The sequence below is a fragment of the Eurosta solidaginis genome, chromosome 1 (assembly GCF_040869045.1).
Source record: "Eurosta solidaginis isolate ZX-2024a chromosome 1, ASM4086904v1, whole genome shotgun sequence".
NCBI classification, from domain to species: domain Eukaryota; kingdom Metazoa; phylum Arthropoda; class Insecta; order Diptera; family Tephritidae; genus Eurosta; species Eurosta solidaginis.
The window spans coordinates 390,640,157-390,667,505 of NC_090319.1; the positions used below are offsets into that span (position 1 = coordinate 390,640,157).

Consider the following 27,349-nt stretch of genomic DNA (forward strand, 5'->3'; position numbering starts at 1 on the left):
CTCTGTGGGTGCTCCATGGAGTAATACAGTGAAAGTACTTTGGAAAGTACTCTCACGTATGTACTCGATGGAATACTCACAAAAAGCGAGAGTGGGATCACCTACTCCTCTCCTAGGACATCGCAATGTTAATTGGAGCACATTTTTTGTATGAATACAGATTAGTTTTGGCACACTCCTATACTCCCAAAGGAGTATTCCTTACATTATTTATGGAGTACTCGCGTTTTCTGAAGGGTACCAATCGCGGCGAGCATGTGATGTAGCGTTGCGGATGTGCTTCGTATGTGCTTTTGCCTTAAGTCGATAGTGTCGTGAATATCGATTTTTGATTCAACTCGAAGTCGTCTTTACTTCGTTAGCATTTTCTGTCTACGCAGTTTGTTTTATTTATGGACGCCAGCTAAAAAAAGTGTTGAAAGTAAAAGTATTCGTGCTGTCAATAGTATAACTAAACACATATATATTATAAACAAAGAAATTAAAAATTTGCGAAGGTGTTTTATGGCATATTGCTTTGCCAAAGTGTAATTCGAAAAAAGGCGAATGTGAAATTGCATCAAACATTGCGAAGTGAAGGTAAGTAAATTGCATCAGAATTTCGATATGTATAAATAATTGTGAAATGTTTTAAAGCGTTTTTGTACAACTGATAACCTGCGTTGTATTAATTCGAATACAATTAAATATTGCACGTATGCTGATAATTACTGTACTGTTTATCATGGTTGCGCACTTACATAAACACAAAATTGTTTACACATACAGGGTGTAAAGGTTGCGCTTGCATGGAATTTCCTTTCGACAATTTTTCCTACAAAGTGGCGGGACGGGACCTACTGGTTTTACGCCGTCTCCGAACGGCATGTGCAAGGCAGATAGTTTTCACTGAGAGCTTTTCATGACGGAAAGTACGTGGGCGGCAGCGATTTAGTTTAGCACCCCCCGAGTTCGGGGTTAAACTTGGTATCAAATGAAAGAGGGAGTTCTCCCGATCACAAATATATATAACTTAAAGTGCGCAGACTTATAGTTTACGAGTTATTTGATGTTAAAGTTTGCAAATTTAGCAAATTTCTATAGCACTCTCACTTACAATTTACACATCTTTCAAAACCTTTATGCTCATAAATATCTATATAAATTGGCAACGATACACTTAAATTTCATTTTAGTATATTTCACATATAATTCTTGCATTGTTTTTACTTAATTTAAATGTTTTTATTAAATAAATCGCGCTGTTGTAGCAACATTCACATTTATGTATGTATATATTTTAGTAAATAAAGACTAGAAAAGTTAAAGATATATATACATCAGATGGAAGATATTTTTATAAATTATTTTTCGATTCTGCACTTGTTCTGTTTTTTAGATGTGGCAGCAGAGTTTTGTAATGTCACCAATAAAATATATATATACATAAATGTGAATGTTGCTACAAAAGCGCGATTGATTTAATAAAAACTTTTATATTAAGTAAACACAATGCAAGAATTATATGTGAAATATACTAAAATGAAATTTAAGTGTATCGTTGCCAATTTATATAGATATTTATGTGCATAAAGGTTTTGAAAGATGTGTAAATTGTAAGTGAAAGTGCTATAGAAATTTGCTAAATTTACAAACTTTAACATCAAATAACTCGTAAACTATAAGTCTGCGCACTTTAAGTTATATGTATATATTTGTGATCGGGAGAACTCCCTCTTTCATTTGATACCAAGTTTAACCCCGAACTCGGGGGTGCTATTCTAAAATTTTCCCATTTTCTGGCGGCCAAGTCGAGTTGGGTTCGCCTTTCGCCATATGCCAAAATTTATTAAAGCCTTAAAAATCCTTGCGAAATTTCTGGATGGCTGCATCAAATATGCGAAGAGTTCTTCCGTTGCTTATGATATACTTTTCGACTGAAAATAAAGAATATTGTGGTTGTTGTTGTTGTTGTATTAACAGTCAGAATATTGTGGTAGAATGTAAATACATATTTTAGCACAAATTTGTACAAATAAGTGTTCTTTCTTAAAATAACCAATTTCCTTTAACTATTTTGATGCATTCCCTTTAATTTAACTAGTGAAAAAACTCCTATGAACTGGCAGAGAAATCTCCCTCACATTCATAATACCTACTTTTCTCCCCTAACCGGCTTCCGCTTTTTGGAACATTGTTCAGAATAGTAGGAAACGGAGAAGGGAAAAAACTCACAAGGAATTTTTATTTAGAATACGAGGAATGGGAGAAGGGAAAAAAACTCGCACGGTATTTTCGTTTAGAATTGGGCTGTATATCTATCTCCATTCCTTTATACCTGTACAACCAACCGTTATCCAATCAAAATTAATATCATTGTTTACTATATAAGATTTATATATGTATATATAAGATTTACAATGATTAATATACTCTGTGTGCAAAGCACGCTGAGTAAGAAAAACTAGGGAATACCAGCGAAATGCAATCTAGTTTAAGAAAAGCAATCGAGCAGGATAGGTTTTTTTGACATTCGGTTATTGTTTTCATTAACTTTTCTGACAAATGCAAATGTTTTTGTTAAACTCATTTATTTGGAATCTAAGACAAAATTAAGTATGTATATGTTAGTATCGTCTACAACTTATGTAGGTTAATCTCCCTATAAATTTATGGATAATTTTGAAAGCGGAAATTAAAAATTTTATTCCTGTCAGATATTTCCAAAAAACGAAAAATGGCCCCCAGAGCGCTCCGAAATGGGGGTGGTATCCATAGTAATTTTGCGCTGAACAGCTTTCTTCATTGGTTGCGTTCGGTCGCGCTTATAAAAAAATTACCGTGGTTGGATTCAGCATCTGTTTGGAGATCAAAACTATACCCGCGCAAAACACTTACAGTTTTTTTTTTGTGAGCTCAAAAAAATCTTCAAAATTTCAACAACCACATACAAATTTTCAATTTAGTTTGTAAATATCTCTGGTTAGAAATACAATTTTCAATTTCCGCTTACGGATTTGTGGGCCTGGGTCCAAAGCGCGTCTTTTGACACCTCTCCCGACGAGTTGGAACAGTTTTAGCAGTTTTGAGCTAAAGTAAAGAGCTACCAATTTATGTATGTTTGTCCGTACATTTATATACATATGTACATAGCCTTATATACATTTATATATACATATATTTGTAGTCGCTCTGCAATTCATCGATTTTCTGGTAGTAGACTCGTGTGTTGCCTTGTGATCGTTAAATACAAATAATGTTCCGAAAATAATCTTTTGAAATCATTAACGAGAAGACGCACAGTGTGATATATCATCAACCTAGCTGATATAAAGTCACGATTGGCATAAATAATTAATTTTTCTAGCTCTACTCACGAACTAACGCTTTTACATAAAAATAAATATATTATTTGTAAATATTTATTATTATTTCACCAGTTTTTAAGTTTTTATTGAGCTAAATAAATTTAAATTAAGAAAGGTTACATCAAAGTTAAAAAAAATGCATTAGAGAAAACGTATTATCGGGAAGAAAAGCATATTTTTGTATGTAGTAATAAGTAATTGCAATAAACTTAAATTATTGTAATCAAAACCAAAAAAAAAATAAATCGATAACGTTATGTTAATCGCTGAAACTAGAGTCGAACCCTTCATCTAAATCTGAGATGTCGGAGCCTTGATCAAAATTTGCTTCTGGGTTTGAAAATAGTTTAAGTACTTTTTTGTCGAATTTGCCCTAAATTTCTTCGAGTTCTTTTCTGAAATAGAGTATATTAGGGGATCGACGACAAAAAACAAATATTGATCCATTGTATATTTACGAGACATCTTTGTTATAATGTTTTGCCTGTAGCTCTTAAAATCTTTATTTCTATTATCCAGTGCTTCCTCTGAGAGCTTTGCTGTTGGAAGTAATGCTTTATTAATAATGTCTGCCCCATGAATCTAAATTTTGTGAATGCTCGATGGCATGGGGAGAAATCTACAAACATTTTTGTGGTCAACGGCGAATCCACATGACATAGTTTGAAGTATGACAGCAAATCGCTTAATAAGATTTTCCTCAACTCCCGTTATTTCCATAGCATTTGAAGGGCATTGGAAAAACGTCTGGCTGTGTTGTCATCATTGGTCGTCCCAAAGCCTTGTTTTGGAAATTCTACTAATAACCCCATGTCTTCTTTAAATCTTTTTTTCTCTCTTCAACAATCATTTTTTCCGTTCCTTCAAGAGTTTTGTCCACCAACGCTTGCAGGTGGATTTCCGCTGACAGATCATTTATAAGAATGTATTCCTTTGGAGGAAACCATGCAATTTTTTCTTTTCTTAGGAATTCATATGCTGGGTAAATGCTAGCATAACTTTTTTTGGCCCCAGATCGTTTTTCCAAATACGTTTTAACTGTAAACTTTTGATTTATGTATAGAGCTACTGCCTCTTCTGCAGTATATTTAACTATCACTGATACTGGACGAGTAAGGGCATGTTATATTTTAGTTCCGTCTGCATTTTTGGTGATGGCTTCTACCATTAATGCTGCATCCCGCTGACCTGATAACCTCAAGCTTGAAACAGTTGCAAACGCCAACTCTTTTTTGAATAGTTTCTTATCAAATGTGATAACTTTTTCCTTTTCGTCTGATGACTAGCGTCCGAAAAAGATATCACTGTTCATCCCTTGATCTTTAAAATATGTCTGCAACATTTCCACTCACAAATTTTGAAACGGCTTTTTTATTGGAGTCAACTTTGAGCTGTAATTTTTTTTTTTTTTTGCGTTATTTTGCTTATACCGAATCTCGAAAAGTTCGTGCTTTGAAATTGCCATATTTCCTGAAAACAAAATATTACATGAAAACCTGCATTTTCCTGCAGCTGAAGTTGTACTATTTTAGTTATTAGCAAAGAAGTTTAGATAAAAATTAAAGGGGATAAACGCGGATAACGAGATTGCTGGTCTTATGAATTCAAAACATTTCAAAAATTTAATTAATTTAACATTATCCCACTATAACTTGGAAAACTAATTCCTGTTCAATTAAAATCACAAAAATGTATATTTAATAAAATTAGCATACCTCAGAAATTAAACACAATATTATATTTTAGCAATTGAAGTATAACTCACAGCAGGCCAGCAATTTAAACTTTCACATTCAATGGCAAAAATTCGAGTTAAAACTTTTTCTCAATTGATATGCTTCCAAATAAAGCTCCGTTAGTCGATTCAACTTAGTTCAAATTTCCTAGTTTTTTATTTTTTTTTTGCTTAATTACGTATTTCTAAATAGAATTTCAAAAGAATTTTTAAATTGAAAGATATACTTTTTTTAATCAATATTTTCTAGAACATGAAAGTAATACACTGTGAGGCGTGTAGAAGTGAGCAAATTTATTTGAAACATTTTGAGCTCAAAACTAAAAAAAAATAGTGAAACAACAACCACCACTACACTAGAAGTAAACAATGCCCAACATTCTTAAGGTTATAAACACCTTTTCTTTAATGTTTTGCTACGTCATCCGAATTTGTAAACAAAATACGTAGGTACCTACCCAATTGGAAATAAAAATGGGCAGATGAGAATACATTCTATATGAATACTATGGTCCCGAGACGATCAACATCGATAACACTCCCCAAAACTTTCGCCGAGTGGTCTTATCGCTACAACAACATACTTTTACATGCATACACTGAATGCTAGTTCCATCTTTTTTAAAGCTTACCCATGGAAATTTGTTACAACAATATACGACTTTAAGTGTAATTTCATAGTTTAGGTTTGGGCCTAAAAAGTCGTAATAATAAATATGTAGTTTCTCTCATAAAATAAAATTAAACAGTTGTAATCATTTAATATATTACAGAAAATGGATTGTGGGCTTTTAAGTCTATTTGGTCCTGATGAAGAAATTCATGACATCGATAAGACAAACAATAACTCTCCAAACCGCCGTAAAGAAAATAAATTTCGAAAGTCGACCAGCAAATTTGACGGCAGAAAAAATAAGAGACCAAGTGAATGCGAAAATAGTAGCGGTAGTGAAGGAGAACAAGATTCACTCAATAATAAAATCACCATTGATTTTGATCAAGGAGTTTTGCCACCCGAACCACAATTGGGAAATATAGAATACAAACTAAAGCTAATAAGTCCATCGAAACATCGCTTTGAACATCTTGTCACTCAAATGAAATGGAGGCTGCGAGAAGGTAATGGCGAAGCTGTTTACGAAATTGGTGTATCGGATTCAGGTCATTTACATGGTCTAACTGAAAAGGATATGAACGCTTCATTAGCAACACTTAAACAGATGGCTCAAAATTTAGGAGCCAGTACCTCAGTTTTACGCCGTAAATATGTGACTACCCGACGATCAGTTGCTGAAGTTTTGGTTCGTAAAATACCTGATGACCAACACAATATAGAGATTCGTGTAGCAGTACTGGGTGGTGCGGAGGCCGGCAAGTCAACTCTTCTAGGTGTTCTCACACAAGGAGAATTTGATAATGGGCGCGGTTTGGCACGACTGATTATGTTTCGACATATGCATGAAATACAATCGGGACGAACATCAAGCATATCACATGAGACTCTGGGATTCGACTCACAGGTTCATTGAAATTTTAATTAAAAAAAAAAAAACTTGTAATAAGCTATCAGTTTTCATTGAATTTTAAATTTTTTGTTTCATAACAGGGCAATATTATAAATTACAAGTACAATGAATTGATGACTGCAGAAGAGATATCCGATCGTTCTACAAAGTTGGTAACATTCATGGATTTGGCAGGTCATAGACGATATATGCGTACAACAGTGCAGGCATTATTGGGATACTCACCGCATTACGCTATGTTAGTAGTATCTGCAGGCAGCGGATGTATAGGTACTAGTAAGGAGCATCTATCAATTGTGCGCGCACTTGACATGCCCTTCTTTATCGTGGTCACCAAGACAGATATTACCAGTCCAGAACAAACAGTGCAAGAGCTGCGACTTGTATTAACTTCGGTGGGATGCCGAAAGGTGCCATTCATTGTTACAAATGCAGATGAGGCAATCTCGGCGGCATCGAACCAGGTATCCGAAAACGTTGTACCCATCTTCTGCGTTTCAAATGTCACAGGCGCAGGACTTAATCTCGTTACAAGGTTTCTTTATGTGCTTTCACCGAGTATTAGTAACCTTGAAAAGGAACGTTTAGAACAAGAGTCAAGTGAATTTCACATAGATGAGATTTTTCGAGTAAATGGGGTTGGTCCTGTAGTTGGTGGTTTGCTCGTAAAAGGCGTGCTTACAGAAAACATGCAAATGAAAATAGGTCCTTTACTAGACGGATCTTTTCATACCGTTAATGTGCAAACAATTCATCGAAACAAGGCACCGTGCCGTGTAGTGCGTGCAGGGCAAAGTGCTTCCCTCTCTTTTACACCCAAACAAACCTTGCCGCCACTTAGAAGTGGTATGACGCTATTAGGGGATTCTGATGAAGAACCGTATGGTACATTACTTTTCCAGGTAAGAAAGGATTTAAATTATAATGTAGCAAATAGTTTTTAAAATAATACTTCTCAATTCATCTCAACATTTTAGGCAGAAGTGTCTGTTCTGTTTCATGCTACAGCAATTTATGTAGGGTTTCAAACTACCATACATATCGGCAGCATTCGGCAAACAGCAGTTGTTCGTGCCATCGAAGAATGTGAAAAGATGGGCACTAATGATAGCGCTTCGGTGCTGTTCCAATTTGTAGGGCATCCGGAATATGTGAGACCAGGTATGAGGATGCTTTTTCGTGAAGGCGCCAACAAAGGCATCGGAGTAGTTATTAAAATTTTTCCACTTAACAAACCTGCAGGGCACCCCCATTAATTTAATATCTTATACCAATTTCACATAGAAACTATCAAATCTCAATTTTGTTATATGGAACTATAAAGTTCTTTTCCACACCGGGCCATTTGCGTCATTAAACGAACACCTGTCAGGAGCCCCAAAAAAATATTACGCTATTATAGTTTAGATGGATAGAAGCCGTTTCCTCATTAACTATTGAGGCTATCAAAATAAAATGCATGCGCCACTACTCATAGATGTTGCACCTAAACAAATATGCGCCTATTTTTGAAAAAGCCATAATTAGATATATAATTTATTGAGGATTGCACTGCGACCATAGGTCTATTTTGCCCTCATCTCGTTCACAACACCTCATCCAAGTCGACTTCCTTGATAAAGTCTAGCAGCTCTCTTGGCTTGAGGGATGGAATGTGGAAATGCTGTGGCCAATGTGAGCCCATAAACTTAGCCCTGATTTTTGAGATTGCGTCGCATTCGAGGAGGATACGGTCCGCCGTCTCCGCTGTTCGATCACAAAATCGAACACGGCCATATTATCTTTTGCTACAAATGCAAGAAAAATAAAATTTTTAATTTTTTTGGAATATTTCTTTTTTTCGTAAGTTATTGCAAATAATTTATTTTTTATTGTCATTTATTACATTCTCGATAAAAGCGTACCCATCAAGCAAAACGTACTGTATTTTTAACTCCATTAGGTATTCAATACAGCAATAATGAGATTATTACCCCTCAAACCTTCTCGGAGCACTTATAACTTAGGATTATGATATGAGTCCGAAATATATGAAAAAGATGAGCCTCAGAAATATGATCTCATAAGAGTCCTTTATACTTCCAATTTGATAAAATTACGAGCAAACGAAAATTATTAAACTAGGCAGGTTCGGAAGAGAAATTCAAAAATTTTCATTTCAAACATTTCATTTTAAATAAAAGATAATTACAATGGACTTGATTTAAAACAGCGATGAAAAAGCTGATAGCTTTTGCTACAGCTGCCTTCTGATTTCTCGTTTGTATAGGTATGGACACTTCCCCTTTATTGCCAGTGGAATTTTCGGCATCTTATCGATATAACATTTAGACATTTTGTCCTCCGCGATATTATCTGGCATGCCATCCAATCCCCTATGTGTGTAATTAGTGCTGCCTGCACTGGCATCGGTATGCCCTACTGAGGGGAAAGCATCTATACCACTTCCCTAATATGTTTATTTCAAGGGCTTCCTCCAATGTACATATCTGGTTTTCAAATAGGTTGAGAATGATTCGCAATTCTGATGTCAAATAAATATCATTCACCTAGATCGTATAATACTTGAAAGATCCATATCTGGAAACCGCCTTAAAAGAGTCTTCAGAGCAGAGCTGAGGAGCTTACGATTACATTTAAATTAAGATTACTGTAATTGTAATCCCATTTATACGATTACGATTACAATAATCGTAATCAAACACAAAAACTTAACGATTATTAGTTACAATTGCTGTAACTAATCCTTCAAATATTACGATTACAATTACTGTAATCATAATCATGCGATTTTATGATAAAATTGTGCAGAGAGAAATACCTAAAATCGTGAGGTAAACTCTGTGCAGGTTTAATTGGTATAAGTGAAAAGATTTTCCAAACATTTTTTTGATTAATTTATCTCCAAACAATATTTTTAATCAAGTTGAACGTTTAGTTGAAATATTGAAAGTATAATATAATATTACAACAACGTAAAGTTTTAGCTTTGATTCATTTTTGTACATAAAAATCCATATTTACTTTAAGCAAGACTAATTTTTCGAAAGTGTGATCAGATAAAGTTGACCTCGTGGGTTCTTTGTTACTCCAGCAAAGGAAAAAATACGTTCTACTGGGGCAGATGGTGTGAGCTTATTACGGCAGCCGGTAAGCGACTCGCACCAAATGGCGTTTCCACCTAACGCGGCCGCTACAACCCATCACTACAATCTACATAGTAGCATGGATAGTAGCAATGCGGAGGGCCAGCTTTTACCCCCGCCCCTCCCTTTCCGACACTCGTACTCGCTTAAAACGGAGTCATGAACTCCTTGTCCTCCACACCGTGTGTTCCGTATGCCAGTTCAGAGTATTTACGATCGCGGCATCGGTCCAATGCAGTTCATGCCTTGGCCTATGTCACCTTCATAGATGCTCTGGGCTTACAAACGGCAAGCGTCTGACCGGTATATTCGTTGCACCTTGCTGCCAAAACACTAGTACCAACTCACTGACACCAGGTACACCAGCAGCAATCGGACCGCACACTCGACAAAGCCTATATCCTTCAAGGCGCCTTCATCCATCTCTGACTCCCAGAGTGACGAGCCCCTAAGCACTTCAGAATTCTGCAACTTAATTCTAACGGTTTAACTGACAAGATCGCAGAGATAGTTGACTACATGAATAAAAATAATATCCGTATAGCCGCAATTCCAGAAACAAAGTTAACTGCCAGATCGGACCTCCGAACTTGCGATGGCTACAACATTCATAGCAATATCGCATAAGAGGTAGTGGTGGTGGCCTTGCCATTATCACTCCTCAGGCCGTGCAATATAGTCTATTTCAACCTAACATCAGCCACAGGGATCATACCTTAGAAAGTCAAGGTATAACCATCCGGTCAGGCGATGTTGACCTAGAAATAATTAACATCTAATTCCCCCTGTCACCTGCTGTCCAAGTGACTATTGCCCTGATATCAGTACGCTACTCTGTGGCGAAAACCGTCTTATCCTTGGCGATTTCAACGCCCACCATGATCTCTGGCATTCCAGCTTGCCAGTCGACAGCAGAGCAAATAGACAATACGACTTTCTCCACGATAAACGGCGATGCCCCTACCAGAATTGCAGGTAATGCCACAGCTCGCCTAACATCTGAATCGTCAGTGTAGGGCTCATAAATTGCGTTGAATGGCAACCGATCCTTACTTTAGCTTCTGATCACCTGCCCATACTCCTTTGCATTGAGCGACCTGCCAATTTTATCAACTCTGAAAAGCGGACTTTCTTTAATTTTAAAAAAGCCAATTGGGAAGACTAGACAACCTTTCCAAATCAATCTTTTGCTGGTCTTCCCGTTCCGTCTGATGTCCGGCAAGGCGAGCGCAGTTAGATCATTGAAAAACATACTTTTTAAGAGTAAATTAATTACTTTATTTGTCAGTGACCAGTTTAACAATGAAAGTTTACAATTTAATTTCTTACTTGCTAAAAGTATGATTTTTGTCTAGGCACTGCTAGGCCATTCAAAAGCGGTATATATAACAAGCAATTTCTAATGTACATATGTACCAAGACGAACCAGTTTTGAGAGTCTTTTATTATACATAGATATTTACATATGGCTGTTTCTATGTATATCCATATTTTTACGACAACATATTTCATACCTATGCTAATATAGATATCGTTATCTATATTTTGATATAGCTTCATCAAAACGTATATACTCGTACAAGACCAAATAAATGTATTAAGTCTGCAAAAATGTATTTCTTAGAACGCTGTCGTTACTTCAAATTTCTATCACGATCTGAACGTCACAGAACCCTGTCAGAATGACATTGCATATACAAGTATGTATTTCCTCGTAGTTGCAAGTGTGGTGAAATAGCTACGTAGGTATTTAACCCTACACTAGAATATATGTACATGACTGTTGCTATGCTAAGACTGATAATGATGACAGGTAGGGCTCGAAGGGTACGTAACTCCTCCGCCCTAGATGAAGAACTCTCCTGACGTATTCTTTGTTATTATCTTGAACACTTTACTTCTTAATTATTATTATTTTACTTTATGCAATAACCAAAATAATAATACAAAAATTAAAAAAATTTACAAAACATTGATTTTTTTTCTCTTATAATTGTGTAAATATATGTGTATGTATTTTGCTGAAAACTATGTAATTAATGTTGAAACTTGAGCGTTTTCGATTGGTTCTGCTAGTGAATATTTTGTTGGTCTTGTTATGTTAGCGGGATGGACATTTTTCAGCTTTTCTTTCCTAAACTTGGCTTTTCTTTGTGCCGAAGGCTTTTGTAATTTTTTATGTATCCTATAGCTCGGCTTTCATTGTATTCCTCCCTATTTCTGTTTCGTTTTAGCAAAACTCTTTATTTTAGTTTTTCAATTCTCTGCTTAATTTGGTGAAGATCTACTTTGCCATATTGGGCTTCAAAAGCTGTGTACTTTATAGTATAAAGCTTTTACCATCTGCTCAGTAATAGGTGATTTTTCGTCCAAGTTCAGAACTCTGTTTTTTTCTGTTAATGTATTGTTTCAATCTCAGAGTTACCTGTATGAGTATTTGGCTTTGTAGTATGAAACTCGATTCCTTCCTGGTTCAAAAAAGTTATAATATTACTTGATTTGAACTCATTATTTTTTTGCTTTTCCCTTAATAGAAATGAATTCTTGAATTTTAAGTTTGATTGATCTGGCAACTCTGTTCGTTTGAAGTATTGTTTTAAAGTGAGCGCGCAAATAATTCAAAAATTTTATCATTTCTGTCGAGAATTTAAGATAAACTTTCAAAAGTATCAAAATCTCTAGCAACTCCCAAAGTGTGGAGCACGGAGTGCAGCTGAAACTCATCATTTGTAGTGAATTTAATGAGAATCACAATTGTCATAATACAATAATAACATTGGTACAACAAAGAAAGTTTGATAATATACATAGCTACTGAAAATCTCCCGCCAATTCCTGTGCTGAAAGCTTTCAGTAATTCAACAATCGCATTCGCGCCATCTATCGGTTGATAGCCTAAAATAAATTATACCATCTACGCCTGTGCTGCCAGCTGGTTCCAACTCATCTATTTTTTGGAGTATTTTTTTGGAACACCATGTCTCAAAATTCTGGAAAGCGTCGTGGCGAGACCTTGGGCAATGAAGCTGAAATAATTAAAAAGGCTCCTCGTCTAAGCGATTCCTCTCCTAACCTCATCCGTACAATCGACCAACGACTCATAAAGTACAATGACTCGTTGTCCAATAAAATAATGGAAGCAGAAAAGCGTATGATGGAGTTTACATGCAGAAAATTGGAAGATAAATTTGAAGGCCTGAAGAAGGAGTTAAACGAGTTAAGTGGTAGAATTAATCGCATGGAGGGTATGTTTGAGAGGATTGGGCACCTCGAAAATGAAATAGCCACACTAAAAAAGAGAGTATGTAAGCAGGAAAACTTTATATCTAAGCAAGAACTCCAAATTGCTGCATGCGACGTCCGAGTTCATGGGATTCCCTTCGAGGAAGGGGAAAACTTACAAAAGATTTTCCACCACCTCTGCTTCACGCTAAACTTACAGCCAACCCCCCTAAAAAGTGTTTTTCGGCCGAAACGCAAACTACCCCACGGTACGGTTGATCCGGCCGTTATCATTAAATTTTACACACCCGCGGACCGAAATACGCTGTTCAAAACGATTGCGAGCTTCAGGCGCCACAAAAACACCAAAGGGCTGCGACTCGTGCATGTGGGAATAAATTCCAATGAGCCTATCTTTGTTAATGCATCGCTGACCAAAAACAACTATGAGATCTTCAAGGCTGCGATCCATCTAAAGAAGAGGAAAAAGGTTTCATCGGTGTTCACAATGCGGGGTATGGTGCATATAAAGCGAAAAATCGGTGACCGACCCGAAGCAGTCCCCAGCCTGAGTTTTCTCGAGAGTCTCGACCCGGAAAACAATACTTCCTTTCGTGAAGACGACACGCCGGTTGCGAACAACGCCCTGGAGGGCCACCAAAGGCTTAACTAACAGCCCCCTGCTAATAAATATTTCTCTTTGCTCTCTTCTAATCTATTCCTTCTCTGTCTTTTTCTCCACCTACAACATCACAAAATCATTAATTATGTTGTTAGCCAAATTCAGTGTAAATCATTCACTTAATTAATCTATATCAGTCAAAACACTGTCCTTCCTCCATAAATTGATACACACGAAGGAACCTGACTATCTATATCGTAAGCTTATTTTTCTGCAATCATCAAGATCGGTGCTTCTTCTTAAGCACATCAGATACCGCTCGCTAACCTCTGAGCGCCAATTCTTTGTTACTGCAATACGTCTTTGGAACTCGCTACCTACAAGTCTTCGACTCTTAAGTAATGCTCTGCACTTCAGAAAAGAGCTAACATCATTTTTTAACGACTCTTAAACTGGATCTCAAATTGTTGTTGTTAAAATGTTCATTTCTAAGTCCTTTTCCTTTCTCTGTGTCTTCTTGCTTTATTTGTTAAATACTATTCAATCTATAACCAGCCAAAGGTTATCATCACTACTGCTGTCTTTTAATATTTATTAACTACTTTTCTTTAGTTTTAAGATTTACATTTACATACATAAATATTTCACTATTGTCCGTTATATTTAATTTAATTTGATTAATCTAATTTATTATTATTATAAATGTTCAATTTTTATAGCTCATGCTATTCATGACTAGCACTGTTAAATAATTTGTCAAAATTGTTGTGCTAGGAACAAATTTTCAAATAAATACATACATATATACATTGTTTGGCTATTTTTGTCTGGAAAATTAAAACATATGGCGTGCTTAGATAACTTGTCAATAAAAATAATGAAATAATTTTTGCTATTGGTATATGTATCGACATGTACGAAATATTTCGTTAATATTTGACGGTGTTTCGGTATTATTGAATTTAGCTTTGATAGGATTTCTATCATATTTTGCTAACGAGCAGATATGGCAGTTATTAATGATTTTGTGAATGAATATTTTTATTTTTGGGTTGTAAATTTTATATTTCAGTCCCTCGTATGTTGCTGAAATACCAGAGTGTTCCGTTTCGAATTTATGAAATTGTGAAATCTAGGTTTTCAGCTCGTCTTCGATGTCTCGAGCAAAATAGGAACACCTTACGAACTTTAAAGTTGAACTTGATTCGAATAGACCTATCAGGAGCTGTTGCAATTTGTTGTATTCTTGATCGGGTATTTCCGAATAAATACCGACTTTTCCCGTTTTGTTGTGTTTGCGAACAATGTCTGCTACGAGTCCCTGGTTTATATAATTTTGGTCTATAAATATCCTTTTGTTTCCAAATGCAAACTGGTTTTCACGACTTTTATCGTGGAACTATTTGGGTTTTAAAGCGATTAACCACCGTCTCCAGGATTCCGAAATGCTCATTTTGATCTTCCTGAGAATTGCAAGTCTGTGCTCCTAAAGAATCGATATCATCGTTCGGTGTCTGATCATTTTCTAAATCAACCGATTCCGCAGCATTTATTTGGCTAGTCTCTGCATTTATTAAATAAAAATAAATGTAAGGCGCGATAACCTCCGAATAGATTTTAGTCTGAGCTTCTCTTCCAATTTGCGTCGTGCTCCTTTTTTAATTTTTCATACAAATTGGCGGGACGGGACCTACTTGTTTTATGCCGACTCCGAATGGCATCTGCAAGGAAGAGGAATTTTCACTGAGAAGCTTTCCATGGCAGAAATGTACTCGGAGTGCTTGCCAAACACTGCTGAGGGGCGACCCCGCTTAGAAAAATGCTCTTCTAATTGAAAAACTTGTTTCTAAAATTTTGATGTTCCTTTGCCCGGGGTGTGAACCCAGGATAGTCGGTGTGGTAGGCGGAGGACGCTACCATCACATCACGGCGGCCGCATTTATTCTGCTGAGAAAATCTGTTATGTGATTGCATTTTCCTTTTATATACTGTATTTTGAAGTTGTATTCACCTAATTCAATTAACCACCTTTAGAGACGGGGACTAATGTCCTTGCCGGTGCAGTTTACCATCAGCCATTCAAGTGGTTGATGATCACTTTCTAGCTCGAATTCCCTACCAAATATGTATGGCCTAAAATATTTAACGCCTCAAACTATTGCCAACAATTCGTTTTCAATTTTTGCATAGTTAACTTCGTGTTTATTTAGTGTTCGAGATGCAAATGCGATTGGGCGGTCGTCTTGTGATAAGACGGCGGGAATAGCAATATTACTAGCGTCCATTGTTATTTTAAACTTTTTTTTTGCAAATTAGGGTATCTTAATATCGGTGGATTCGTGACTATGTTTTTAAGTTGCTGGAAAGCCAATGTGAAACTAGGGTCGTTTGGATTTACGACCTGGTCTTTTTTTAAATATTTAGTCAGAGGGTGTGCAATTTTTGCATAATCTTTAATAAAATTTCGGTAAAATCCGGTCATACCTAAAAAAGCTTTAGTTTTTGTCTGAGTATTTGGTAGTTTGAGATTTTGGATAATCGCAACCTTCGAAGGGTTTGGCTTAACTCCGCTCGTTATGAGTACATGCCCCAAGAACTGTGTTTAGCATAAAATTGCATTTATTTATCTGGATTTTTAACTTGGCCTTTCGCAAGGTTTTAAATATAGAAACTAAGCTATTAGTATGCTCTATCAGGGATGTACTAAACACGAGTATGTCGTCTATGTAGACCACGCATATTTTATTTATAAAGTCGCGAAGGACATAGTTCATCAGCCTTTGAAAGGTGGATGGGGCATTCTCTAGCCCAAAAGGCATGCGATTGAACTCGTAATGGCCCTGTGGAGTCGAAAAGGCTGTTTTTTTTCTTATCCTCTTCTTTAAGTAGGATTTGGTGAAATCCTTTAGCCAAGTCTATCGTAGTGAAATAATGGCATGCCCTAGTTTGTCGAGAATTCCCGATAGATTGGGCAGTGGAAATTTGTCGTCAACATTGTATTCGTTGAGCTTTCTGTAGTCCACGACTAAGCGCCATTTTTTTCACCAGAGTTGTCGAGCTTCTTTGGTACAATCCAAAGTGGACTGTTGAATGGTGAGTTACTTTCTCTAATTATACCCTGGAAAAGCATTTGGCTTATTTGGGTTCGAATTTCTTCCTAATAAAATGGTCTACAGAAAATATGATAGCCAATGCTTCTCGATCAATTTGAGAATAATTTCGTTGGGACATGGACAATGATCTTGATGCAAACGAAATTGGTCGTTCCCGGCCGTCTATTATGTGAGATAATACACCTGCAATTCCAGTTGGACTAGCATCGCACGCTAACTGAAGTTGATATGCAGGATTATATGGTACGAGTACACGGTCGCTTACTATTTCTGCTTTGATGCTATCGAACGCCTTGTCACATTGAATTGACCATTTGAATTTAGAATTTTTTTCGTTAGGTTACGCAGAGGTGATGTAATTGTTGAACAATTTGGAATAAAGCGGGCGTAGTAAGCTACCATACTCAGAAACCGTCTGACGTCGTCAACCGATTTCTGCTTAGGTAGATCTTCGATAGCTGAGGTTTACTCTTTGATTTTAAAAATTGATTGTACTTGATTGTATGACCAAGGAACTCAATCTTTTTTTTGAAAAAATGTACATTTATCTTTGTTAAGGTGTAGGTCAAACTTTTGTAGTTGATTAAACATTTGAATAAATTTTCTTTACATCCGAGTTTGGTTGCCCCGTGAACTATAATGCCGTCGAAGTATGCTTCTGTTTTGGGAACGTCGTGGAGTATTTGATGGATTATTCGGTTGAATTCGGATGGTGCCGTCTGAATACCGAAGGATAAACGATTAACTTTGTATGTTCCGTGGTGTGTCGACATGGGTTGGAATTATACTCGAATCTTCATCGACTGGTATATGTAAATAAGCCTTATATAAGTCTAACCTACAAAAACACCTTGATCCACGCACGCAGTTGAATGTGTCCTCTGTTTTCCTTATCGGACTGTGCGCGTCCACTAGACGCTCATTTACTCCTACTTTGTAATCGGCACATACGCGTATGCCTCCGCCTACTTTCGTCAAGCTCGTGGTTTACTTTTTCAATTAAGGCATAGGGAACCTCACGATCACGGTTGAAAATGGGGTTCACTCCACTTCTTAACTTAAGTGTAGTGTCAAATTGGGTCACTGCATTTAAATCTGGCAACTCCCCCTCTAATAAATAAAAAGATGCAACCCTCACATTAACACTTGGTATCACTTAAAATGTTAGAGTGGAATGACGTGGAGATTCAACCCCATTGGTTGAATCTCCCGTTACTCGAATCTATCACGCCATCGCATCATACGATTTTCCCGTTATGCGCAAAAATGCATACCGAGATGATTGCTGCTGAAAGCGCAGTTAAGCTTTGAGTTTTGAAGTGAACCGGCACCTAGTCAACAACGCGATATTGTGTTAAAGTGCGCACGATTATTGTAACCGCAAATAAAACGTTTTTAAAATTTGCTACGCTTTGCCAAAAACGCAGTCTTCCCGCACTAGCGTTAGTAACGGTGCCAAAAATGCACAAAGCGGTATACTAACGCAGTACAGTCCCATATAGTGGCCCCGTTTGATACAAAAATAGTCGTGGACTATTGTGCAGACTGATTGCGAATCAGTGAAGAGAACAAAAGTTCTACCAAATGTAAGATTTTTTCATAAAAATATGTGGAACAAATATTTTTTCTAAATATCAAAAAAAAAAAAAAAAATTAATAAAATGGTCGGTTTTTCGCCAAATAAAAGAAGGTGGTGAGAAGATTGCTGCGCTAATATTGGACAACCGAAGTTCCAATTCCTAAGTTATGGCGCACATACACACATAGACAAAAGTGTTCGTCATTTAAGGTATGGGCCCTTTAATGTTATGCCACGCCCATAAATTTTTTGAAATATTTTTAATTCAAATCTTTCTAGTTATTACAATGTATTAGCTTTGTTGTAGTACTGAATAGCTTTTAATCAGCGCTTCAATGTTTTAAATAAATACGATTTAAATAAAATAGGTACTAAACTATGTGGACAAAAGTGTTCGTCACCTTGAATTAATTAATAAAACTAATGAAATATACGAGTATACCAAATTTTTTGTAACATCAGGACCGATTTTTCCCCATTCTTCCTTGATAAATTCCTTTAGTAAGTTTTTTGATGTTATATGGCGTTCTCTGATCTTTCTGTCAAGATGATCACATAGATGTTCTATGGGATTTAAGTTCGATGATTGTGGGGGTGTTTTTAAGGTGTGGGGAGTGTTATATAAGATCCACAAACGAAAAATTTCGGCAGTATGCTTGGGGTCGTTGTCTTGCTGAAAGTGATAATCGGATTCTATGCCTAGCTTTCGCGCGCTCTTTGTCAAATATTCTTTTAGTATATTCAAGTAGGCATACTTATCCATTATATTTTCTATAAATACGAGTTCTCCGACCCCAGCAGACGATATACAACCCCTACCATGACTCCACCGCCACCGTGTTTAACCGTTGTTTGAATATTCTTTGGATGTAGTGCGGTATTCTGCTTTCTCCAAACCAAAGTTACTCTATTCGGGAAAATATCACCTTGTCCCAAAACTCAACTTTCTTCCATATATGCTCCTGAGCAAATGAAAGTCGCTTAACTCGGTTCACTTTGTTTATTAATGGCTTTTTCCTGCAGACTAGGGCCTTGTAACCATGGACATTTGGCACTCTTCGGACAGTACGCGGATGTACATCGGTCCCATACTTTTTCTTCACTAATACTGCAATTTCAGATGATGATGTTTTCGGTTCTTTTTTTTATTATTGTCACAATCTCCCGGTTTTCTCGCGCTGATAGTGCCGAAGGCCGCCCAGTTCTTGGACTATTTTTAAAATCTGAATTATTTTTGTGGTTTACTTACTTACATAATTGGCGCTTAACCGTCTAAACGGTTATGGCCGTCCAACAAGGCGCGCCAGTCGCTCCTTCGTTCCGCCAACCGGCGCCAATTGGTCACACCAAGGGAGTTTAAATCGTTTTCCACCTGGTCCTTCCAACGGAGTGGGGGCCGTCCTCTACCTCTGCTTCCATAGACGGGTTCCGATAGAAACACTTTCTTGGCCGGAGCATCATCTTTCATTCGCATAACATGGCCTAGCCAGCGCAGCCGCTGCGTTTTAATTCGCTGGACTATGTTGATGTCTGCGTATAGCTCGTACAGCTCATCATTAAATCTTCTTCGGTGCTCGCCATCGCCTACGTGTTGTGGCGATTTATTACGATCAATATGGTCGTTCGAGGTCTTTGCACTAACTCACATTTTTCTTTAATGGGTTTATTGTTTTTATAGGCACTAAATATAATTTTTCGCTCTTCAACAGTAGTTTCTTTTCTTTTTTGACTCATCTTCACAATTTTCAAAAATGGCGCACGAGATTCGGCAACTTTTTTTTAACAAATATTATTTAAATTACAGTAGTTTTCAATGTGGCGATTGCATTTAAGTTGCTATAAGTGCAATCCATTTAAATGCAATAAGGGACTGCAGTGACGAACACTTTTGTCCATATGAATTAGTACTTTATTTTATTTTAATCAATTTTGTTTTAAGCAATGAACTTTTGACTAAAAATTAGTACATACTGAAATGAAGCTAGTACATTAATGTTATTATTAAAACCAAGATTAAAAATATTTGCATTCATTTGTGGGCGTGGCATTACATTAAAGGGCCCATACCGTAAATGACGAACACTTTTGTCTATGTGTGTACATAAAAAGAGTTTTAAGTGAACTCAAAAAGTTCAAAATTGCACAATCACACAAAAATACGGTTAAATCACCAAAATATACAAAATACATAAAATCTATTAAAAATTACAAAAAATCAAAAAAATTCAGAATTATATAACAAAGGAACAAACTAAATTAATTTGAAAAAAAAAAACATTTATTAAACAATCATGATTCAATTAGTTGTGATTGAATCATGTTAAACACTTATAAAAGAAATCAACGAGGCACATACATGGAATTCTAACATTTTTCGACAAAAAAAAAAAAAATCTAAATCAACAAAAATCATTTAATAATGCCGACGCGTATGCGTTCTCAATTCTTTGGAATCATATGAAATACTTGAGGTGGCATGAAAATTACATTAAATGCAGAAATACCATCGCACTGGCAACAGCAACAACTATTAGCTATGTTACAATCAAAGGCAAGGTAATGGCGAACATATGAATTTGGAGATAAACCACTAGGAATCAGGAGAAGGAGCTTTCGAGACCAGACATATCAACAACCAAATTTTTAACCCGCACTCAGCACATCTTATACCAACACAACTGGCGACGTGAAGTTAGTGCAATGAATGTATTCTATTTTTAAAATATATCTTATTTTAATCGTAAGTGAGAAAAAATTTACTAAAATAAAGATTTTTTATACATATTTTTGTAATGCTTTTAAACGATAAACTTTTCTATTTCAATCAATTATTGTACTTTTGTAATACAAAATGCTTTTGTAAAAACCGAAATACATACATATATTAAAAATTTAATATTGAATTTATCGTTCTCTTGGAAAACATTTACAATTCACTTGGTTTGCTAAAATGAGCATTTGTGGCCATAAATTAAAACAAGGTATATTTGTTATTCCCGACGCGTTTCGACGTTACCTTACGTCTTCTTCTTTGGGGATATTAATATTCACATTATTAATTATTTATTTCAGGTACTAATATAATTTTTGCACAACATTATTAACATAGGTACATTAAATGACCCCCATGTGCAAAAATTATATTACTACCTGAAATAAATAATTATTAATGTGAATATTAATATCCCCAAAGAAGAAGACGTAAGGTAACGTCGAAACGCGTCGGGAATAACAAATATACCCTGTTTTAATTTATGGCGACAAATGCTCATTTTAGCAAACCAAATATTTATAAATTGGCCCAAACAACATAATAAAGATTTACAATTTACATTTCACAGCTTAAATACTTCTAAACATTTAAATTAGATTTAAAAAAAATTTAATTTATTGAATAATATCGCTTATCACAGGCAAATCCTCTTAAGGCTGATTTAAGAAACATTTACAGAAATGCCTGGTTGCAAATACAAAAAAAAAAAAAATAATTATTAAAAATACATTAAGGCAGTTCAGAGTTTTGTGCATTTGATATTGGAAACAATTTTTTTTTCATTTGAAAACCTTTTTTAGATTTTGTTTTGATTGACAATGTTGAAAAAATTAACTCTGGTTTTTGATGTTGCGTAGTTGCAATTACGGAGCAAATGCATATCCATATAAATTTTTCGCGTTTTATGTAAAAGTACTGCACCAGTTTACAAATATAATGATGGTAGACCATTTGCACAAAGTCCTGAACTAACCAATTTTTTTATATGCCATAAAATGAGATGGGATATATATAAAATACCTCAATTTAATATGAAAATATTAAAACATTTTCATTCATTTAAATTTTTTAAAGAAAGCGTTGCGTCCGCGATATAAAATAACTTTTTTATACTTTCCGTATATTTTAATTCGATAAAATGTGTCAGACTTAGAATTCAATAAAAATTTATACCAAATGCGACAAATATTAACCCGATTTACAGATATCACTCGGATGTATAATATATAAAATAAATATAAAATATAATAATAAACAATGAGATCCCCAATTTACAAATTTAAAACATGAAAACAAAAATAAAATTCACTTAATCTTGTGACTGTTAACGAATTAACGAATTTAGACGTGTTACTTTCGAGGCTTGAAAAAGCAGCCAACAATCACAATAAACAATTAGAATGGCCAAGAAAAATGTTATATTTTTCAATAAATTTTTCAATTACGAGATTTTAAGATCCGCGGAAATAAACTTTTAAAATATTACGAATAATATGGACGGACCCTGTAAAAGACAAGAAACAAAACCAAGAAATAATCATAAAAATATATACTGAGGTCCCTACATTATAAAGAGTATTGATGGACCAAATGTAACAATTTGTAACGAAATTAACCAATTTGAAAAAACTGAACATAAAACCGCATCCAAAAATTTAATTAAAATAGATAGTACTTTTAAATTTTACTAATTAATCTTTAAATATAAATATATTTTAAGAAATGAGTGTCAAAAAAAATTTTTTTAATGTTAATTTCAATACGGGCTAATTTACTAAATATATGTCACCTAAATAATACATAAAAGATAGCAATTTACTTACGTTAAGTAGTAGTAATAGTAGTAGCTTATACAATAAGCTTACCATACAAAATAAAATGATAATAACGGCTCGCTTCAAACTAAACTAAATTATCAAAGTCTAAAACTTTACTTTTCTTACATATTTCTTTTTTGCAAATTTCAATTTTAATTCTTTTTGATATAGCCTAAAGAAGAATGTGGCAAGGCTGATCACCTTGCCAAATTCTTCTTTTCTAAAGGGGGATGATGTAGTGTCAAATTGGGTCACTGCATTTAAATCTGGCAACTCCCCCTCTAATAAATAAAAAGATGCAACCCCCATATTAACACTTGGCATAACTTAAAATGTTAGAGTGGAATGACGCGGAATTCAACCCCATTGGTTGAATCTCCCGTTACTCGAATCTATCAAGCCATCGCATCATACGATTTTCCCGTTATGAGCAAAAATGTATACCGAGATGGTTGCTACTGAAAGCGCAGTTAAGTTTTGAGTTTTGAAGTGCGCTCGGTTATTGTAACCGCAACTAATAAAAACTGTACATATGTACGTTCATTAAAGAAAACTTCAAAGACTAAGTGAAATTTAAAAGACAAATAAAGAAACTTAAATAAAACTAACTAAATCGAAAGAAAATAAAATTAGTTTTTATTGTTTGTGAGTGTGCGTGCGCTGGGGGCTGCAAGCCCAAAAATAAGTGTCATCGAAATGCCAGTTTACATAAGCGTCACTGTATATTGTTTAACACAACCAACTTTACTTTCAAAAATTGCTTTAAATTGATCGGTCAATAAGTTGATAACATCTACATCACTTGAATTATTTAATGTAATGAGTTGATTTCGTTCATGTGTTATTATATGTTGAACTTCGTAATCCAATTACGACCTAGGAGCGCTGTATACTCATCTGGCACGATATATACTTCATCTGTTATCGCATTACCGTTATATTGCCCTTGTACCACAATTTTCCGATCGGGGACAAAAATACCTTTGACCGAAATGCCATATTTGCTGACAGTAAGGGTACATTAATATGTAAATTCGAAAATATCAGACCAATTCTAAATATTCTCGCGGATTTTTTTATTCCCGTGGAAAAATTCATCCAATTCTTTTCTCCTAGGGAGAAGAATAATGTAGGAATAGGAATTACGAAGTCAGCTGTTTTGCCAATTGAAATTTTGTTGAGCATTTCTATTTTTGTATAAGAAATTGAAAAGTTTATTGCTGCGGATTTGTTTAAAATTTAGAAATAAAATATGAACAATAAATGAAAAAATAAGTAAAATAAATAAATAAATACACAATATCGCATTACATATGGTATTGACTAAGTAGTAATGAATTGGTGCCACGGCAACATCAACAGAGGAGCATAAGAAGAAGCAGACGGCGGATAACACAAATCCGCTGGAGTTGTCTTCTTCCATTCAGCAAAGCAATTTTCTGGCGGCCAGGTCGAGTTAAATTCGTCTTTCGTCATATGCCAAAATCTATTTAAGCCTTCTTAAAAAATCCTTGCACAATTTGTGGATGGCTGCATCAAATATACCAGGAGCTCTCTTCCGTTGCTTATGATATACTTTTCGACTTAAAATAAAGAATATTGTGGTAGAATGTACATATTTTAGCACATATTTGTACAAATAAGTGGTATTTCTGAAAAGAACCAATTTACTTTAACTATTTTGATACATTCCCTTTAATTTAACAAGTGAAAAAACTCCTAAGAAATCTCCCTCTCACTCACATTCATAATACCTACTTATCTCCCATAACCGTTTTCCGCTTTTTTGAACATTGTTCAGAATAGGACGAAATGGAGAATTGAAAAAGCTCACAAAGAATTTTTATTTAGAATACGAGGAATGGGAGAAGGGAAAAAACTCGCACGGAATTTTTGTTTAGAATTGGGCTGTATATCTCTTGGCAAGAATGTGTAGCCTGACACAGCTGTGTCAATTTCAAATTCTATGGGGTTGTCTTCGATTTTAACTGTGACAAAGAACCTATCTAAATTCTGTATACTGGTTTGGTTAATATCTTGGATAGTTTTGATCGCCAAAACTCCGGTTTGAAACATATCAATTCGATTGGTTCATCCAGCATTTGACTTATTGTTCATACGTGATTTTATACAAACTTTATCCACATGACCAGTTTTGCTACATTCAAAGTTTGCTAATGCATTTTTTTGCGTAATGATCATTTTTGCCGCACCATACGCACAGCCCATAGATACCTAATGTCTTGTAATCTATACTATTTTTGCTTTGATTCGATTTTTTTGAGGGGAAGTTGTTTTTATATCTGTGTTTTCCTTCCTTACCCGAAACTTTATTGATTTCCCCAGATGTTGGTTGATTTGATTTTTGTGAGACTTCTTTTGAATCACTTTTGGCTGCTTCTAACGCAAGTGCCTTTGTTACGATGTCTGTAAATGACGTTACCTCTTTATGGCTTTGTAATAGCTGCTCACGGATACCGGTGTCTTTGATTCCCCTAATGAAGAAAAATGTCTTCAATGGACTTTTTGCATGTGCATTCGAATTCGCAATTGCCAATGTCCGTTCGCAAAGCTGCGACGTAGTCTGCTATTGGTTGATTTTCGCCTTGATGTTGTGCGACTAGAACATTCTGTTGTGGCGATAAATGCGCTTGAAGTAGTGTGACCAGTTCATTGTATTCCAGGGCCCGAATCGCCACATACGATCACGGATCGAAACCTATACGAAAGACAATTCCGTGATACGTCAGACGTATGGGTCGATTGACATTACCACATACGAAAGCTATTGTATCGTAATTCATTCTCAGTTCAGAATAGATTTTAAGGTCCACATCACTGTGGATTTTATTTTTATGTCACAATAGATGTGGAAATGTCAAAATATTTAAAAATTTCAATAAACAAACGAAATTTCAAAATGGATGTGCACTTACTTTTCTACATAAGTTCAAGCGATAGTGAGGAACATGAAACAGTAGCACGGAGGCTACTTAGAGATAAAAGTGATCCTTTAGCTTTACCACAAACTGCGTAAGTATATGGCAAATAAAGTTTTACAAGTATACAAAAATATGTGTTTTGCAGATTCTTGAAACGATTTAGATTATCTAAAGAGGCTTTCCAGTCTGTACTTCATGCCTTCAATTTGAAGCAGTCGGATGCAAAAGCGGTGCCTCCAGTTCTACAACTAGCTGCCACACTTTCTCTTCTATGAGGTGGCGGGTATCAGCATTGTGTCGGCAGTGATTATTTGGTTGGAATGTGCCAGAACACTGTGTCAAAGATAACATCCCACGTTATTCTCGAAATGGAGAACAAGTTGTATCCACAATATATACAATTTCATTTAAACGAAACTTCGGAATGCAAGCAATGGTTTATGGATAAATACAAAATACCTGGAGGTAGGCAAACGTTCAATTACATTTATAAAATAAGTTTTTTAATTGAATATCTATTTTACAGTCATCGGTTGCATTAATGGCACACACATCTGTTTGCAAAGACCATCTGTGGATGATCATATGTACTTTAATACGAAAGGATACCATAGTATCAACGCCATGATAGTGAGTTGTTGCTCATTTTCTTTATTCTTTGTACTAACTATATAAATATTTTGGCAGATGTGCGATCACACCTATACAATTTTGGCAATCAACGGTCAGTACGGTGGTGCGGCTCATGATTCCTTCGTTTGGAGGCATTCAGATCAACGACGAGTATTGCAAGAGCGGTTTGAAGTTAATAGGCGGAGCAATGCGTGGCTTTTAGGTACGACAGTGTATGCTTTGTGGTTAATATTACTATTATAATGACAATTTTCATTTCAGCAGGTGATTCTGGCTATCCACTAGAGCCGTGGTGCACAACGCCTTACCGAAACCCCGCCGATGGCTCCAGTGAATCCGCGTTTAATGATGTACACTCAAAAGCAAGATGTTTCATCGAACGTACCATTGGTATTTTTAAAGGACGTTGGAGAATTTTAGGGTATGGCAATAGGGGTAGATACCATCCTACAAAAGTGGCACGATTTGCCAATGTGTGTGCAGCTTTGCATAATATCTGCATTCAGTTCAAAATTGATTACAACATACGAAGATATGAATCAGACCAAATCAGCGATTTTCACCCAGGCGAAGCCAACCATCTTACCATTCGTTTAATTGCTTAAATTCAAAAAAATAAAAAAATTCAGATACAAACTTGTTAAAGCTAACTTAAAATTTGAATTTCTTCTTTTTCTATTTACACTTATTGCTAGAGACTCTAATTCTAAATTAAATAGCGGAAGAGATGGGTGTGATGGTAAACGATTTGCGTCCAGGCAACCACACAACTGTTGGCAGCTATAATTTCTGAATAGAAAAGACTTCATTGGTTTGGGAACCAGCGTTAAGACGAACAACATCGTCAGTGTAGAACATAGGTCTGTAAAAATTTAAAGCGACTGCCCTTTCGTT

General features: G+C 35.5%; 1 protein-coding gene across 5 annotated transcripts; it reads left to right on the forward strand.

The window, feature by feature from the left end:
• The first annotated feature begins 347 nt into the window (after positions 1-347).
• On the forward strand, positions 348-27,112 carry LOC137238472 (GTP-binding protein 2). 5 transcript variants are annotated; one of them, XM_067763515.1, is made up of 8 exons: positions 348-579; positions 5,856-6,602; positions 6,689-7,510; positions 7,586-25,913; positions 25,968-26,287; positions 26,349-26,452; positions 26,510-26,657; positions 26,717-27,112. In XM_067763515.1, exons 2-4 carry the CDS (start codon positions 5,859-5,861, stop codon positions 7,862-7,864), a joined length of 1,845 nt encoding a protein of 614 aa, XP_067619616.1. In that variant the 5' UTR covers positions 348-579; positions 5,856-5,858; the 3' UTR covers positions 7,865-25,913; positions 25,968-26,287; positions 26,349-26,452; positions 26,510-26,657; positions 26,717-27,112. The 5 variants fall into 5 exon arrangements, with proteins under 5 accessions (XP_067619616.1, XP_067619615.1, XP_067619613.1 ...); XM_067763514.1 differs by having other exon boundaries at positions 7,586-18,297; positions 20,520-26,287; XM_067763512.1 differs by having other exon boundaries at positions 7,586-26,287.
• Positions 27,113-27,349: the final 237 nt, after the last annotated feature.

Excerpts from the sequence above, each read along its gene's own strand:
- LOC137238472 (XM_067763512.1), top strand. The coding sequence starts at position 5,859 with ATGGATTGTGGGCTTTTAAGTCTATTTGGTCCTGATGAAGAAATTCAT. Across the intron at positions 6,603-6,688 it reads CTCTGGGATTCGACTCACAG|GGCAATATTATAAATTACAA; the intron begins GTTCATTGAAAT and ends GTTTCATAACAG. Across the intron at positions 7,511-7,585 it reads ATGGTACATTACTTTTCCAG|GCAGAAGTGTCTGTTCTGTT; the intron begins GTAAGAAAGGAT and ends TCAACATTTTAG.